The sequence below is a fragment of the Monosiga brevicollis genome, genomic scaffold (genome assembly GCF_000002865.3).
Source record: "Monosiga brevicollis MX1 MONBRscaffold_15 genomic scaffold, whole genome shotgun sequence".
Taxonomy (NCBI): domain Eukaryota; class Choanoflagellata; order Craspedida; family Salpingoecidae; genus Monosiga; species Monosiga brevicollis.
Window position 1 is genome coordinate 235,324 of NW_001865052.1, and position 16,196 is coordinate 251,519.

Here is a 16,196-nt window from a genome sequence, read left to right on the forward strand (position 1 = left end):
TTTTTGGACTAATCGCTCCCACATTGCCGCCGGTTTCTCGGTACTTTACCAAAGCCAAGCTTTGTTCCCTGTTGCCCAATATTTGTAGTCTCTCTTGTTCGTTGAGGTCTTGAATTGGAGCCAAGCCATCTGCTTTGTGCGGGTGTTTCTTGGGTGTGCCGTGTGACGACCCGAGTGCTGTTTCTTTTTTTGTGTATCTGTTCTGTTTGTGCAAATTGTGGGCCTTCCTTGTCGTCACTGCTCCATTTGGCTCGATGTCTGGTTTTGGCTCGAGCCTCACCAGCTCAGGATCCCAACGCACACCTGCCAATTCATTCCTTGCAAAAAAAATCTATGCGCTTTTAAAATTTCAAAATTGGGTTCCTTGCACGTGGGACCAAATGCACAAACGACAAAAGCTAACAAACTCCCAAACAAATGGCCGGGTTCCACTCATGGTGCCCGGGGCAAACTATCATCACCTCTATCCTACTTTACGAATACTTTGGTCCCACTACCAGAACGGCTCGGGTTGCAGGCTCATGCACACCAGGTGTAATAGAGCACGCACGTCTTCGGACAAAAGGTGCCAGTGCCGATGAACTGGCACCCAAGCAAATTGGTGCTCACGCTTGTGTACGATGGAAGCTTTTTGCAGGTGCAGTAAGAGGTCGCTCAGGCTGCCATCCTCGGCATGAAAGTGGCGCACGTCAGCCTCGACCCAGCGCGTATCGCTGTTAAACGGCGAATCCCAGTACATGTACTCGGCCTCAAAGTCCTCCCAAGCTGGCTTATCCGCTCGACCCGACTCGGGGTCTTGCTCGCTGTCCGAGTAGCGGTGGTTGAGTTTTCGGCTCAGGCGTCGCATGGCTCGCTGTGTGAAGCTCAGCTCCATCGGTTGTTGCTCCATCGTGGGCGTTGAAGTCATGGGTTGTCCACCAGGAACACCGGGATCCAAGCGGGCGCCTGGTGCCCGCCCCTCTCCGTGCGCCGGGCGGCGGGGCGTGTGAAATGTGGAGGGCAAAGACGTCGGCTCTGTCGTGACAATGGACGTACTCTGCAACAAGTGTCGGTACTCAGGCTTGAGTGAAACTACCAGAGCCAAAATCTGCCAACGCGCACGAGCTCATGAGTTGGGTGTTTTCAGCATCTATGCTCGCTAGGTGGCTGCAACATCACAGCCAAGTGTCCTCTCAAAGATAGACCTGCTATACCTGATGAATGTTAAAGCCGCGGCGTGTCAACTTGGCCATGCTTAGGCTTTGCAAAATTTCCTGTTGTGGCAGCACTGAGTAGCCGTGCTCTGCAGCAAATGGCAGCTTGAGCGTGGGTTGAAGCTCGATGGCATCGTCAATGACCACCAGCGCCTCCAACACGGGACTGCCACGTCGTGTGATGACATGCCCATGCCCGCGCTTCCAACGTGTAATGACATAAATAACGCGCCGATTGGGTCCTGGCTCGCTCAGGCTGGGGTCAAGCCAGCAACCCGTGGGTCCAACTGTGTTGAGATACTGTTGCGCAAAGAACTGCTCCGGAGTCTAAGTCGGGTATTCCCCAACATCATGCACAATGTGAGACATTGCGGAAACAAAAGGACTTGGGCAGTACGGTTTTGTGCCAGACGATTGGCCTAGTCACACGCACTTGATCAAGTGTGCGACAATATTTGGCAATTTCCTCAGCGGCACGCGGGTCTTGTTCATAAATGGCTTGCCAGCCACGCAGTGGCATTGTTGACAGTCGCAAGGGCAGGGCATCCTGCGCATCCGAGAGTCCCCCGTTTGCGTCGTGAGCATCTGGTCTGAGTGTTCAATGCAACAACTACAAAAAAAAAAAACCAAAAACAAACAAAAAGAAAAAAAAAAAGCTCAAGACAGAGCCATACATTGATTAACCGCGCGGTGCGATGTTGCTTCCGTGTGGTAAAATTGCGACCCACTCCAAAGAGCTCGGCCAACTAAAAGCCAGATAGATGGAAAAGTAAGAGAGTGACTGATCACAAAACGCCAGGGGAGCGGCCAATTGGGATGCTAGTGCTGCAATGCACCCACATGATACACGCTCAGGCGCTGCTGCGGCTCCTCTTCATGATCAAGACTGCTACGGCGCCAAGGGTCGCGTTCAACCACAGCGAGCAGCAGGGTCTCCAAGCGGGCTACGTGGCGGATGGGCATCGGCCGCGTCAGTGGTTAGGGCACATGGCTGCGAACCAAATTGGTCGATTTGCCTGTGCATGCAGGCGTGGGCGTACCGCTGCGGATGGATTCCGAGTGCATCAGCTGCAGAATTTGCCCGTTGAGTGAGTTTTGCTCGCCATGCGCCATCTCCTGGGCCGCCAAACCGGCGTCGGCGGAAGCCAAATTGCGCTCATACCACCTGGCCAATACAATTTCAACCGGGCAGCATGATCGCGCATATTTTACTAAAAAGCAGCAGGAACGGCGCCCGACACAAAGCAGCCTGGCTGGTTCACAAAGGCGCTGGCGGCACCTCCCCCTTTCCACAATCGGACATACCGCTCCGTCTGACGCTCTTGGAATTGCTCTAGCTCATTGATGTCGTCCGAGTCAAATTCGGCTGACAAAAGCGGTGGCTGCATCCATGCACGCCAGATACGGCTGACATAGGCCAGCAGAGACAGCGGGGGTGGAAGCCAAGAGCGTAGCTGGTATTCCTTCAATAAACGGTAGTACTGCAGGCGCCAGTACACATATGTAGCGCCCTGAATGTGCTCGAACCTCCGGCTGAACATTGCAATCAAAAGATTGACCAGGAGAATGTTGACTGCCAGGCAGCGCACAGCAGACAGGGTTCTGTCAGGTTCGTGCTGCCATGCATGTCGGTCCGAATCGTGAAGCGTTGCTCACCAGCCAAGAGATAGATGAACATGTAGATGGGAATCAACCACTGTGCCGCATTACAGGACGAAAACACGCTCTCGCCCACACACGAGGAGCGCTCATCGTACTCCTACGCATCAAGCACGCACCCCGTCAACCCAACTTCAAGCTTCAAAATGTCCAATGAACCCCCAAGCCAAGACACCAAAAATTGCATCTTGGCCTGAAAGGACAACGCACCTCGAGGAAAACTTCGCCAAAGGTCTGGAAAGCTGGCCGAATCAAGACAAATTCCACCTGAGCCACACATCATGAATGCTTGTTATAAGCCAGGCGCCTTTATGATTTCCATGGCAGTCCCAAGCGAGCCAGGCAACGTGCGTAAGCGCACCCAAAGGTTGGGAAGTGCCTCCTTGTAGTTGACTGAGGTCATTACAGCAAAGGTGGCAAAGCCATAGGCCAGCAGGAAAACCAGGGCAAAGACGGCAAAGACCGTGACATCAAGCAGCATGCGCTGCATCATGATTAGCTTGGGGCCAATCAGTGGCGATGACTCGGTGTATCTATTGCACATCAAAAGCGCAGTAAACTCCGTCAAAAGAGACCGGCTCACAACCACACAGCAGGATGGAAGGATCTCGCAACGGGCGTGCAGCGCAAACGATTAAACTCATCGGACCGTAAAAGACGTAAAAAAGCAATGGCGATGACCATCCCAAAGAGGATGCGCGAGGCGCCCTGGGTCTTCAGTCCAGCATGTTTGCGCACAAGGCGGCAGACAAAGCTAGTGATGTAGGTCGACAGCTGTGGTCGCGGCCAATCAGGGTGAACGCACATAAGATACAAGCTGCAAAAAAATATGCCAAATTAAATAAAAAGCTCTTTTCCGCACCCTCTTGGGCCCTTGCCCTAGCACGTACCAAGACGACGTCAACGCGATTCCAGATGTCAGCGGACCACACCAAAGCTCCTTGGACGCGGACTTGATCTGCTTCCTCCAAAAGCAACACCATCATCCAAGCCGCCACCGTCCATTCGAGCCCCGATATCTCATGTTTCCAGGGCAAGACGAGCACCGCAGACATGAGGCTAACCAGCACGAGGTGCGAAAAAAAGTGCAAGTAAAACTATGGCACAGGTGAGAGGTATGAGCAGCAATCATGAGATGGCACTGTGGAGGTCACACAGCGCATAACGACAAAAGCATAGCTCAGGACCAGTAATCAACTCACTTTGGTGCTTGTGCTCAGACGTTGGTAGTCGTCGCGTTTGTGCCAAGAGTTTTCAACCTAGTGCCCAAGTGAAGCAAGTTGAGCCCATGACAATCGCTCTCCACGTGCACCCACACGGTGTACAAGAGATGTGCGTCAGTGCCTCAGCATCTCCGGTGTCCTCACTGACATGGGTATCGACAGCAGCGTGGCTGATAAATTCCGTCATGGAGGCTTGCATGGCTGCGTCAACAATCGTGTTTGACCGCTTGTCGACGAATCGCTGCCGAATCAACAGCATAAAAGGGGAAGCGCGTGGTTGTTAATCCTTGACAAACGCCCACCGAAAGACTAGATTTGTCAGTGCTCAATGTGCCAGCAAGAGGCACGCACCTTGGCAGGAAAGTTGGGTAGTGTGTGGAGATTACAGCTCAGCAGGGCTAAAGTGCGGGCTTCATCATAGCTGTGACATTGTGCGAGTACCTCCGTCGAGTATCTTTCAAAGCGATTGGCCACCTCCGCCATCTTGTTCAACTCCTATCAAACGCAGCATGCCACGTGGGATGGCATATGTGAGCCAGGTAACAAGAACGAGGTGTGATTTGGTAGTCACATGTCTTGACACCCTCCCCTCAAGCCTTGACACCCTCTTTCTCTCTCTCTCTCTCTCTATGCAAACTGGCTTCGGGTCACACGTACCGCTTTGTACTGGAGGTGGTTGCGAAACGGTGAAGCCTGAGCCATGCGCGACAGGAGCGTCGCGGCAAAGAGACCATTTTGAATGCTGTGGCCTACGCAAATGGAGAGGAGGGCGCAATCTCGGCTTGAGCAAGCACCACTCAACGCGTAGCAAGGTTGGCTAGCGAACGCACCGCCACGACGCCAAAAAATGTCGGCCAAGTCATATTTGCCCGCTAGCAGTGACCATATAAAAAGATAGTAATAGGACTCCACAGCCGTCATGGCCTTGCGCGCTAGCGGGGCCGCCTGCATCATGGACTGTCCCTCCTTGTCCTTGGCAATGGTGGGCCGGCGACGCTGCTGACGAGCCCGCGACACGAGGTAGGAATTGCTGGCCAGCAGCGTTTTGAGGAGAACTTTGACGCAGGTGTACCGTCGCGCCGGCGAAACGTGCGGGCACGCCCAGCGGAACAGCCGATCCAAGGCCGGATGCTTGCGAAACAATTCGGGGGAGAAAAGTTTTTCAAAACAGTTGTGCCAGTCCCCTCGTCGACTCATCGGGACTTGCTCGGCCATTAAATAGGACATAAAGTAGCCAATGTCGTTACCCAATTGTTTACAGATTTCATCCACAAAGGGTGCGTTTGAGCGGTGCAGCGCCCACAGCAGGGCATCAAATAAATCTTGCTTGAACTTGGCCTGCAGTGTCGCGCTGTGGAGCACAGGCATATGTCATCCCAAATTGAAGAGTGAGACGCTTCATTCTTCTCCATACGTTGCATGAGCGCTTGGTTTCGGCGACGGCCGACATACCCTTCAGATTTGACAAAAGACACGAGCTGCGTAAACCGCGCCTTGGCAAGTTCAATGCGGCCAAATGTGAGAGCCAGACGCAACTCCGAGAGCTTCCCAACATAGCTATCGGCAGCCACGCCAGCAAAATGCCGCTTCGTCTCTATGATGGCACGCAAAATGTCCTCATCCAGGGAGCTATAGCCCTCATAGGGGGTATGGACCGTGATCTGCTCATGCACAGCATCATTCGAGCGAGACGTCAGCCCGCGATCCAGGGCGCAGAAGTAAATAATGATCATGTCGTGGAAAGCACATCATGCCGACCTGATTGGGCAAAGCTACGAGACGCAAAATCGAGGCTACTTCCCGCTCCAGCGCCTCCTCAAAATCAGTCACTGTCACACAGGAGCATATTGGAAGTGAAAACGTGAGTGCGCGTCGTCTTCCGACTTTGGTCGCTGAGATATGCCGGGACAAAGTCACCGATCTTCGATCACGCGCAGCCCGAGCGATGACGGACCGTTGGTCGGAATAAAAGGGCGAAGCAGCATTTCCAACTGCGAAATGCTGAAACTGCTGGCCATTGGAGCGACGTCATGCAATAGGCGCCAGGCGTAAGAGATAACGTCAGCAAAGCGGCCTGATCCATCCAGCACCTGTCAAGTCGCGCATACATTAGTCAATGTTGATTGAATGAAGGCATGTGCCGACAACGCTGACAAAAAACACGAGCCGGTTCATCCAAATACGCATCTGATGTTGCGCCCAAAGCCTTTGGCCAACGGGCCGGCGAAAACGTACCACCACGGGGGTTTCCGAGGTCACGGCTTTCTCAATGACATTGCGAGTGACCTGACCGCCCTCAATGACCAATACTACGGCATAAGTCTCGTATGCCTTGAGGCTGCCAAACATTTTGCGATGATCTGACCCGAGTGATAAACATGGTGAGTACTGGGGTCACGCGCAAGTTCACAAGGAAAGTCAGCCTATACACACCTTCTGTGCGAGCGCGAGGTTGTCGATGGCCGCGTTTGTGGCGCCCGCCGGAGGTTTGACGCTGTTGGGGGGCTTGCTGGGGTGGAGGCGGTGCCGGTGGCACTTGCGTAGTGGCTGCATCTTGCCATTGCGGAAATATGGCACGGTGTAACGTCTCATCTGGACGACGCGAGCGAGGGGCATGGCGATGGTGGAGCGAGGCCAGAGCAGAGAGGTCGCGTGCCGGTCGCACGTCCGGGGTTGACACGGGCGGAGGAGTGGGTATGTTGCTTGTCGCGGCTTGCGACATGTTTGTTGCCGTCTCCAGAGTAGAGGATCGCTTGCGGACGGATGCGAGTGGCGTGTGGCTTTCACTCATGTCGTTATTCAGTTTGTGCTGGGTTGTGCTGTGCCGATGAATGCTGTCACTGCCATCAGCATCAGCAGCTGCGGTTGAAGGTGTGCCCAGACCTGAGCCTGCCCGACGCTTGGCAGCTTCTTCAAATGTTGCTCGAAACTCAACCTCTCCACCTCGTTTAAACCTGTTGTGCGCGTCAGTGTGAGGGTACTCAAGAGGCGCACGTAGTGTCGCCTGGCTCGACAAGACTGTCGTCGATTGTAGTCAGCGCCTTCAAACAAGACAAAAGGCGAAGCAACAGCGTACCGGAAGCCTGAAGGAGCATCGAAGAGGGCCTCGGCAGCTACACCGTGCCGATGCAGGAATGGTGAACCAAAGGGCACGACACAAATTGTCTGCACATCAAACTCATCCAGCAGATCAGGCAGTAGCGTATGGGGACCAGCGGTGCTCATCCCCAGCAAGGATTCGTCGTTCAAGGCTGCTTGGTGATCGTCTTGCTCGAAAGAGCGCGACACCAGTAGGTCGGATTGCGGTTCGAGAATGTCAATCCAGTTGTCGTTCTTAATGACTGAGTTCTTGATCTGCGTTTAAGATGGGCAGCAGGGTCGCACGCGAGTGTGTTGGGGAGGGGTGTGTGTGGAGATGGGGTGAGGAACGCGGTCACGTAGACAAAGCAGAGAGACAGGCAGGCCCAATTCAAACCTTGGTGTTGGTTAAGCACAGGTGAAGGGAGCGAAAGCCGTGAGGATCCATGGAGTAGAGAAAAACCACGTCGTCTGTGTGCATGACCTCATCGCAATAGCGGCGGGGAGCAGAACGGCCGAGTTCCACTTGTGTGGCCTGCAGAAAATCGTTGAGACAATCGCGTAGCGTTGGTAGGCCAGAAATCTCAAAATTGGCGTGCAGGGAGGTGTGAAAGCGAAATGCACGCATCAGGTGTCGGAGATTTGTCCAAGGCATGTGCATGGAAGTGGCATACTCAACGCCAGCTAAAACGCCGGTGAGGCAGCGGATTTGCTCACGACCCAGTTGTCGAACAATGTCATCCAAACGCCGGGCCAGAGGTGCGTCGGGTGCCAACAAGTCGGCCGCAGTGCGATCCAGCAGTAGGTGAAGAATCAGGGTACGCGGGCGCGAGGTGATGGAGGCTGTGGTCTCCTCTTGACGTGGCCAAGCATCAAGGAGCCGCGCCAAAAGTTCGAGGTCCCCGGGTTGCGAAGCACCGTCTGGGCCTCCGATTCGCAAAATCACATGAAGCGCATTGGTACCCGGGGGGATGGCGCCGAGGCGTTGACGCCATAGCTCCAGATTGCACAGGCGGGACTTGCCCTTGAGAAAGTCACGAATTGATCGAGCTGCCGCGTGCTGACGTTCGCCCGAAGACGCCAGGGTCCAGGCGGTGCCCTCGCTCTTGGAAGTGTAGGGGTTATCCACCAGCAACAAGACACCGTGATTCTCATCCAAGGAGCTGCAAAAAGGGGTGGTAGTAGTGATGAGTGGGGGTGTGGGGGGTGAAAGTTGTAATAATGGTCTACCAAGGCTCTCAAAAAAGTGCTGCACATCAAGATTAGGAAATTGATCAGCACCTCGGACATACCGGTGGTCATTGGCCGAGTAGTTGCGAATGACGACGGCTGGTTCATCAAGAGTAGATTGGGAAGCTTCGTAGGTGTTGGGCAAAAGTCCCACATGTTGCTCATGTGCCACACCAACAAGGCGCACACTGCCTGCTTCACGGCCAGTCTCGCCGTCTTGGGCACGAGCCATGATCTCGCCCGTTACCTGCCCCATGCAGGCCAGCAGATGTTCGGGCACGAGTAAGATTCGTCACTCAACACGTGTTGCGGGCAGCTTGACACTGGCTCACTTACCTTCATAACACCGCAATTGGTGCCCCCGGTGGTAATCCAAGTGTCGATGACGTCAGTGGCTCGGCGCAGGCCCACACGCAGCGTGTCGCGAAGCCGGGTCGTCAGCACCAGGTCTCGCGCGCCGCCCGTGACCGAGATAATAAGCTGATGCCGCGGATCAAGCATGGGGCACGGGGGGAACATAATCTGGCGTGAGGCCATACGGGCAGGCGTCGCAAGCATCGAGGCCCCGGGTCGGGCAAAGACATCAACGCAATCGTTGGGGTAACGGTATTGTTGGCTTTCCATGTTGTCTGCCTAATTGACAGCCGGCCTGTCTATCTTCTTTGTGCAGCTTCAGGCGAGGTTGAAGAGGACAAACCTGAGGAGCTGGGAGCGCGGGGCGCAGAAGCGAGGTGCGAGCATCGAGATGCACAAGGGGCGAGGATGTGGGGTTGGTAGGATCGGGCGTAGCCCCGTTGTTGGTGCTGGCATGGTGTCCATGAAGTTCGCTCATCGAGTAGCGGACCCCGGGTTGGGCAGCCGTGGTCAGGCGGTGTTGTAGGTTGCCTGGTGATGGCCGGACTAAGGTGAGCCATTCCAGCACCTTTTCGGCCTTGGCATTGTACGGGACTTCGATGACGAGCTGTGGTGCGCGTACAAAGGCAGCGAACAGAGCTGTGAGTAGGCGCATGTGCTTTGGCGTGCATGTGCTCGGATATCCCAGTTTGTGCTGTGGAAAGAAAACTATGATGAGCAGGACAGGAAGGCAGGGGGCCAAAGTTGTGGTGCACCTGGTGGCGGATTGGATTTTCGACCACGAAGACGTTGAAAATATCATGGCTAGCGTAGAGGGCCATCCAATCGAGCAAGAGCATGTCATCCTCGGAGAGGCCTGCCGTGTCGCCTCCTGTCGAGGCGTTGCCCAAGCCTGATGCACGGCGCGGTGCAGGGCCACGGTGGCGATCGAGGGGTCGCCGTGGCATACTCGGCGAAGGTGTAGCGCGACCACCATGACTCCGGCCAGCGCCAAGGGCCGCATGGCCGCGGACCACGGGAAAGACAGACTCGCGCAAGTGCGTGGGCGACGCAGGCTCGGACACGGCCACTGGCTTGTGGGCTGGAATCGCCGAAGCTACCAGCGTGGTCGTGGTCAAGGCTGGCGTGGGCGGCGCTGGTGTGGACACCGTCGATGCGACTGGAGCCAAGCCATCTTCGAATTCGTCAAGTCGCAATTCGGCATCCATCTCCTCGGCTGTCGCCATCGTGCCGTTTCTCACGCATCCAGCTCGCCTTCCCCCCTCAAGAGGGTGAGGGTGGGAGGTGGCTCAGCGTACCGCAAGAAACGATTTCCTCCCAGCTCTCAACCATCCACCCCAACCCTCAACACCGTCGGATATCTGTGTGCCACGATACGTGCGTATGTGTGTCACGATACGTGCGTATGTGTGTGTGTGTGTGTGTGTGTGTGTGTGTGTGTGTGTGTGTTGTGTGTGTCGCACATGCGTGAAATGGTTTTGCTGCTCATAAAACGTGTGTCTATCTTGAACGTAACGGCAACAAAGAGACAGAGAGAGAGAGAGAGAGAGAGGAGAGAGAGAGAGAGACAGAGAGACAGAGAGACAGAGAGACAGAGAGACAGAGAGACAGAGAGACAGAGAGACAGAGAGACAGAGAGACAGAGACAGAGACAGAGAGAGAGAGAGAGAGAGAGAGAGAGAGAGAGAGAGAGAGAGAGAGAGAGAGAGAGAGAGAGAGAAACATTGATGATGTTGAAAGTTGCAGCCCATTTCTTCTTCCATATGTCTGCAAGGTCAAGCGTGGAGGTACGATGGAAGAAATGGATCTGTGAGTAAAGGTACAATCATGCCGAGGGTCTTGGAAAATGGCTTCGGTTCCAACCCCCGCTGATGGTATGAAGTGTGATCCCTCTGTGGACAATGCCAGGGCTAGGAACTGATGGGGTCTACTGTAGTATTCTCAAGACCGACTCACTAAATGACACCGTACATGTGGATCAATTCTTTGGGACGCTGGTGGCACATCCCGATGGATCTAAGACAGGCGGGCGAGGACGTCGCGACCCTGGAATGCGGCTGCCAGGGGCGATGCTTGTGTCGGATCGGCGCTGACCGGGATATCCAACTCCACAGCATCATAGCCTGGTGCTGAAGCACGCACCTTGATGGACTCAAGAGCGGGGCTGTCTCCTTGCAGGATCGTCACGTCGCACGGGGTGGGCGACAGCTGGGCCACAACTGCGCGATCCGCGGCCGAGCCCAGCGCATAGGCCGTTGTTTTGACAAAAGCGCGCGCCAGGCCGTGGTATGCCGCCCGCGTGGGAGCATGGAAGGGAGTGAGTGAGGCAGGGTCGCCATTGTGAGTTCCAAAGACTCGGCCCATGCCGGACACCACCTCAAAGGTGACGGCCACGTTGCTGGTAGGGTCCACCTCTCCCTGGGCATCGAGGATGGCTGCGCGTACCATGGCCATGTCACGGCCATCCATCAATAGCGAACTCCCCGTGCCCGTGCTTGGCGAGGGTGCATCCAGGGACAATTGCAACGCTCCCCGCGGTGCCGGGGTCTGCTTGGTGGATTCCGCCACCACGCGCCCCTGCGCATCCAGGCCACGGGCCGTAATATTACCAGCTGAATATGCCACTGCAGGAAAGTTGACGGCTCCGAAGAAGGGCATGTCAGCCTTGCCCACGACTTTGCCGTTGACAAGCAACTCGACAACAGGCGTGTCGGCATAAACGTTGATGGAACGAGTAGAGCCAATTTTCGGGGGCACCCAAGATTCCACGATAAACACGGTATGGTTGCTATCCAACGCGGGGCGTCCAGCATCACTGCGGGAAATGTTGTTCAGCCACCAGGCTCGAAACCAATAAGCAGTTTCTTTGGTAAATCCAGCCACGTCGCCCAATGTTCCGCGACACTTGATGATCTGAGGCCATCCTTGCGCCTCACCAGGGCTAAGAAGCAAGACAACCGAGGAGACAAGCAAAAAAAAACAACAAAAAAAAAAAAAAACAACAACAAGAAAACAAGAAAATGCAGCGATCGTCGTGCAGAGATGAGTGAAAGCCTCAGCTCGAGATCATGGCATGCATGAAGCACCGGCATCACAACCCCATGCACCACCACACCAAGAATCGCCAATAATAAAGGTCAACCTCTCATGGGACGTATCACTCCTCACTTACTAGTCAAAGCCGCTCCAGACAAAGGTGCCCGCTACAAAGTCGCGGGCATCAGATTCCAGTACTTGATCGGCTGTGCAGTTGGCAATCAGATTATTGTAGAAGAGGCCTGGGCGCGTGGCATTGGCCAACTCCTTGCTTGCGGGAGTCAGGTCGGCGTCCTCGCCGCGCTGGGAGAAGCAGCTGCAGCACTCGGTGGCCATGGTTGGTTTGTTGGGATTGGTCTGATGAAAGGCATCAAAGTCCGAGCCAGATTTGTGTGAGAAACCCTGAATGTCAAGAAAGGCGGTGGACAGATTGGTGCCGTGGTGATTTTGAGTGACCGGGCGCGAGCCGTCCATAGCGTAGGAGATTGCACGAAACGGCTCTGCCGAGCTCTCGTTATCACATCCAACTTCGTTGCAAAAGGACCACGCCATAATGCTAGGATGATTGCGGTCGCGCACAATGAGATCGGCCATGTCCAGCACCTGCTCGGCCGCTGTCTCCTGCGACACGCCACCCTGTTGCTTGGCGCCCCCAAAGTCACGGTTCTCGTCGAGCGCCAAGAGACCAAGCACGTCCATAAAGTTGAGGCGAGCTTCGTAGGGCGGGTTGTGTGCCATGCGCCAGGCATTGCCGCCCACGCTGCGCATCACCTGGGCCCGGAAGAGGTTGATGCGGTCGGGCATGATAGCCCCGGTGGCAAAGACGCTGTGGTCACAAAAACCACGCACCTTGACGTGTTGCTTGTTGAGGTACATGCCGGTGCTGGACTCAAAGGCGATGCTGCGAAAGCCCGTGACGATGCGGGCGGTGTCCAGCACGGCACCGCTCTGTGCGTCTGTCAACGCAAGTCGTGCCTCATACAGGTAGGGCCGGGGGACGGACCAGAGGTTGACGTCTGATTGGGTCCAAGGGATCTGCACCAAGGCCTGGCCTTGAGCGGGCACATCCACTGCCAACGGCGTTGTGATGTTGGCAACAAGCGTGTCATCTTCGGTGTAAAGGGCCAGTGTGGCCAGGACGGACGCAGTCGTGCTCCCCACATTGGTCACATTACTGGAAAAGGTCATGTCGACTGGAGCGCGCACGGCAAAGCCACTGCCTGACATGTTGTTAGTGGCTACGTCTCCACGGAGCCAAGGGGTATCAATTGTGAAATGGAGGGGATTCCCCACGCGCAGCTCAACATCACGCACAATGCCCCCACCCTCGTACCACCAGCCCGAGCCAAAGCTGGCGTTGACATAAATGTAGAGCTGATTCGTGGCGTCTTCACCCATGCGCAGCACGGGTCGGCGCTGCTCATCGAGAACGTTGTCCAGACGGACGTGAAAGGAGGTATAGCCATTGGCGTGATGCCCAATGTGCTGGTTGTTCAGATAAATGTCGGCAATGTGAAAAACGCCGTGAAAATAGAGGTAGATGGCTTGCCCTGCCCAGCTGGCAGGTAGGCTAAACTGGCGCATGTACTGGCCGCTGTTGCGGGCAATGTTGGCCTGTTGCTGGCTATTGTCCACGGAGATGTTTTGCACAATAAGCATGTCATGTGGGGTTGAGACGTTGACCCAGCCCGCATCATCAGCCAGCCCCACGTGCTCGGCAGCAGTTGCGATTGAGCGTGCGGCGGCGGCGGCGTCACCGCCCAGGCGATGCCGCCACCCAAAGTTGAAGTCGTAACTTTGAAGCGCAGCCGCACGCGGCATACAGCCGATCGCGAGCACCAAGACCCCCACAATGGCGATTGCGCGCATTGCCCCGCACTGTCCGACAGCCCCCATGACCATGGTGCAATATGCAAGGCAAGATGACTGCCACTGCCACTGGCACTCCTGGTTTTGTACCACAACAACAACACAAGAAACAAAAAAGTAAAAATAAAAAACAAGATCAAAACTTTCTTGTTGTTGTGTGTTATGGAGGTTTGATTTTGGGGAATGGGGGTTTGCTTCTCTTCACGAATCGATTAGAGGCACCATCTCTTCAGAACAAGAAAAGAGATGAAGGATCAGAGCAGGCAGGAGGTCTGGTATTTATATCGGATGTATAACACACACACGCACACACACAATTAGAGAGGCTAATGTCTCATAGACGCCCCCAGACAGATGGGAGCAGAGACACTTGAAGACACGGTGAAAAAGGTGGAAAGGAGAGCTAGCGCGATCAAGAGAGAAAGACACAAGAGGCGTGACACGACCAACACGTCGCATGCACAGTGGGGCTGGGGCAGGGTATCGGACAAGACTATGAAAAGCGCCCTGCACGCGATAATGTACATAAATCGGTGGGGAAAGAGGGGACACAGACACCTTTTGGGTCAATAAACACAGACATTCAACATGCAAAGAAAGACTGGCGTTGGGCAAAATGCCGCTCAAGCGCGCTCATTACGGTGAGAGGGTCATCTTGCGAACGCCGGGTACAAGTACGCGCTCAGGGCGTGGTCCATATGAACCAGAGCGCGGTCGTCCGGCGGCCACGCTGGGGGCGGTGGTGCCAAGCGCACTGCGCCAATTGTCATCTGCATCCGCACGCTTGTTGGGCTTCCACATGCGCGGTGCCGAACTGGAGCGGGCCTGGCTGGAGCCAAGGTGATGCGGCGGAAGAGTAACGGGTGAGCCAGCCTCCCACTTGGCTGGGGACATGCCTCGACGGCGAGGGGCAGGCGAGCCGCGGGGGGAGTTACTGGGGGAGTCACGGGCCGACGAGCGGCCAGAGCGGGAACCGTTGCTGCGGCTGCCGCTGTCAGTGTTGTAATGGACGACGGGGCCACCGAGGAGGTGTCGACGCGCCTTGAAAGACTTGTAGGCCGTTTCGATTTCGTGGACGCCTTCCGTGTGGTGGAGCTTCTTGAGCCAGTTCAGGGCCGTGCGGAACATCAGCTCGTCGCAGACGTCATCACGCATGCAGTGGTGAAAGTGCTCGAGCAGACCAGCGGCATCACCCTCACGTCCAAATGCGTTGATGACACTGGTGAGGGGAGCAGCGTTGACTTCACAGCCCATAAACTTCATCTGCTCAAGCCAATACAGGCAACGATGCTGGCGGTTTTCAACAGCGTCGTCGGCGATGGCTTGAAGCAAAATGCCCACGACCACGTTATCCACGGCGAGCTCCAGGTCACGGATTGAGGCCACGCAACGCTCAGCCACCAGCGACCCGTGCAGCTTGGCCACATTGCGGACCAAAAAGCCGGCAAGACAAGCACTCCACTCGAGGTCATGCTCGTCGCACACGTCGTGAATCCACTTGATCATGTTCTCGACGTGACTGCCGTAGAGGACCACGAGAGAGCGCATCACGTCCTCGTCCAAACGGGGTTCGCTCTGCCACAGATTGACCAAGGAACGACGGGCATCGTCGTCGCGTCCCAGGTCGTGGTAGGCAAGGATGACGATGGAGACGGTGTGATTACAGGGGCGCAGATTCCAGTGGGGCATGTCTTGCTCAAACAGCTCGACCACGCGCTGGGGCTGCTCGCGGTGCAGATAGAGGCGCATAAAGGCACCCATGGTGGTACCATCGGGGTGAATGTTGCGGGGCTTGAGCTGGCGGAACAGAGCAAGGCCCTCATCCAGGATGTCCTCGTCGATGGTCGTGCAGTGGGCAGCAAGGTAGCCGAGGTAGGTATTAAAACTGATCTTGTCAACCGAGTGCTGGTCGAGGAGCTCGAGAAACTGCTGGTGAAGACGTTTGGCGTCGTTGCACTTGACATAGAGGCCCAGCATGGTATTCCAGGTCGTCTGGTCTGGGTGCAGGGCTGGATCCTCTTGGAGCAAAGCCAGCCATTCACGGGCCTTTTCAGGTTTGCGAGCCTGTACGGCGGCGTTCATGAGCGTGTTGAAGGTATGGGTGTCTGGATTGAGTTCATAGGCGGGAAAGGTGTCGTGGTACAAGTCTTCGGCAGCCTTGTAGTTGCCTTGCTTGGCATGCAGCGCAAGCAGCTTATTAGCAGCAATGACCGTCTTGCGGCGTTCGTCCGGCGTCCAGGCTTCGTGGGCCACCAAATGGCGCTGGAGATTGTTGTACGCGTCACCCAGTTTGGCGGCGCGTTGCTGACTCTTGTTGGCCCGCAGCGTGCGGGGCGAGCCCTGGGGCGAGCCGCTGCGAGACGAAGTCGTGGCCATCATGGTGGTGATGTTGGTCAAAAGGGCCAAGACGGGCAGGAGAAATAAAAGGTGCAGAACAAAAGGACGGAGAGCCCACAAAAGGGCAGGCGCTTGTCAATAATGGTGGGGTGGAAGCGCAAAGCCAATGGGCAACCAGACAAACAGAGAAAAAGGCCTGGTCGAAATGATAAATAGT

At 55.6% G+C, this 16,196-nt stretch overlaps 2 protein-coding genes across 2 annotated transcripts; both read right to left on the reverse strand.

Moving 5' to 3' along the window:
* Positions 1-493: 493 nt before the first annotated feature.
* On the reverse strand, positions 494-13,669 carry MONBRDRAFT_26616 (uncharacterized protein; the record flags this gene model as incomplete). The annotated part of the gene is made up of 30 exons (XM_001747104.1): positions 494-960; positions 1,036-1,087; positions 1,194-1,520; positions 1,627-1,740; positions 1,868-1,939; positions 2,034-2,137; positions 2,234-2,358; positions 2,499-2,766; positions 2,850-2,952; positions 3,063-3,119; positions 3,214-3,385; positions 3,502-3,626; positions 4,055-4,111; positions 4,224-4,316; positions 4,427-4,570; positions 4,733-4,824; positions 4,906-5,426; positions 5,528-5,736; positions 5,834-5,904; positions 6,030-6,165; positions 6,311-6,435; positions 6,509-7,029; positions 7,152-7,429; positions 7,551-8,316; positions 8,446-8,630; positions 8,720-8,863; positions 9,081-9,492; positions 10,201-10,544; positions 10,880-11,678; positions 11,910-13,669. 30 exons carry the CDS (start codon positions 13,667-13,669, stop codon positions 494-496), a joined length of 8,643 nt encoding a protein of 2,880 aa, XP_001747156.1.
* A 609-nt stretch (positions 13,670-14,278) lies between these two features.
* MONBRDRAFT_26617 (uncharacterized protein) lies at positions 14,279-16,021 on the reverse strand (the record flags this gene model as incomplete). The annotated part of the gene is made up of 1 exon (XM_001747105.1): positions 14,279-16,021. One exon carries the CDS (start codon positions 16,019-16,021, stop codon positions 14,279-14,281), a length of 1,743 nt encoding a protein of 580 aa, XP_001747157.1.
* Positions 16,022-16,196: the final 175 nt, after the last annotated feature.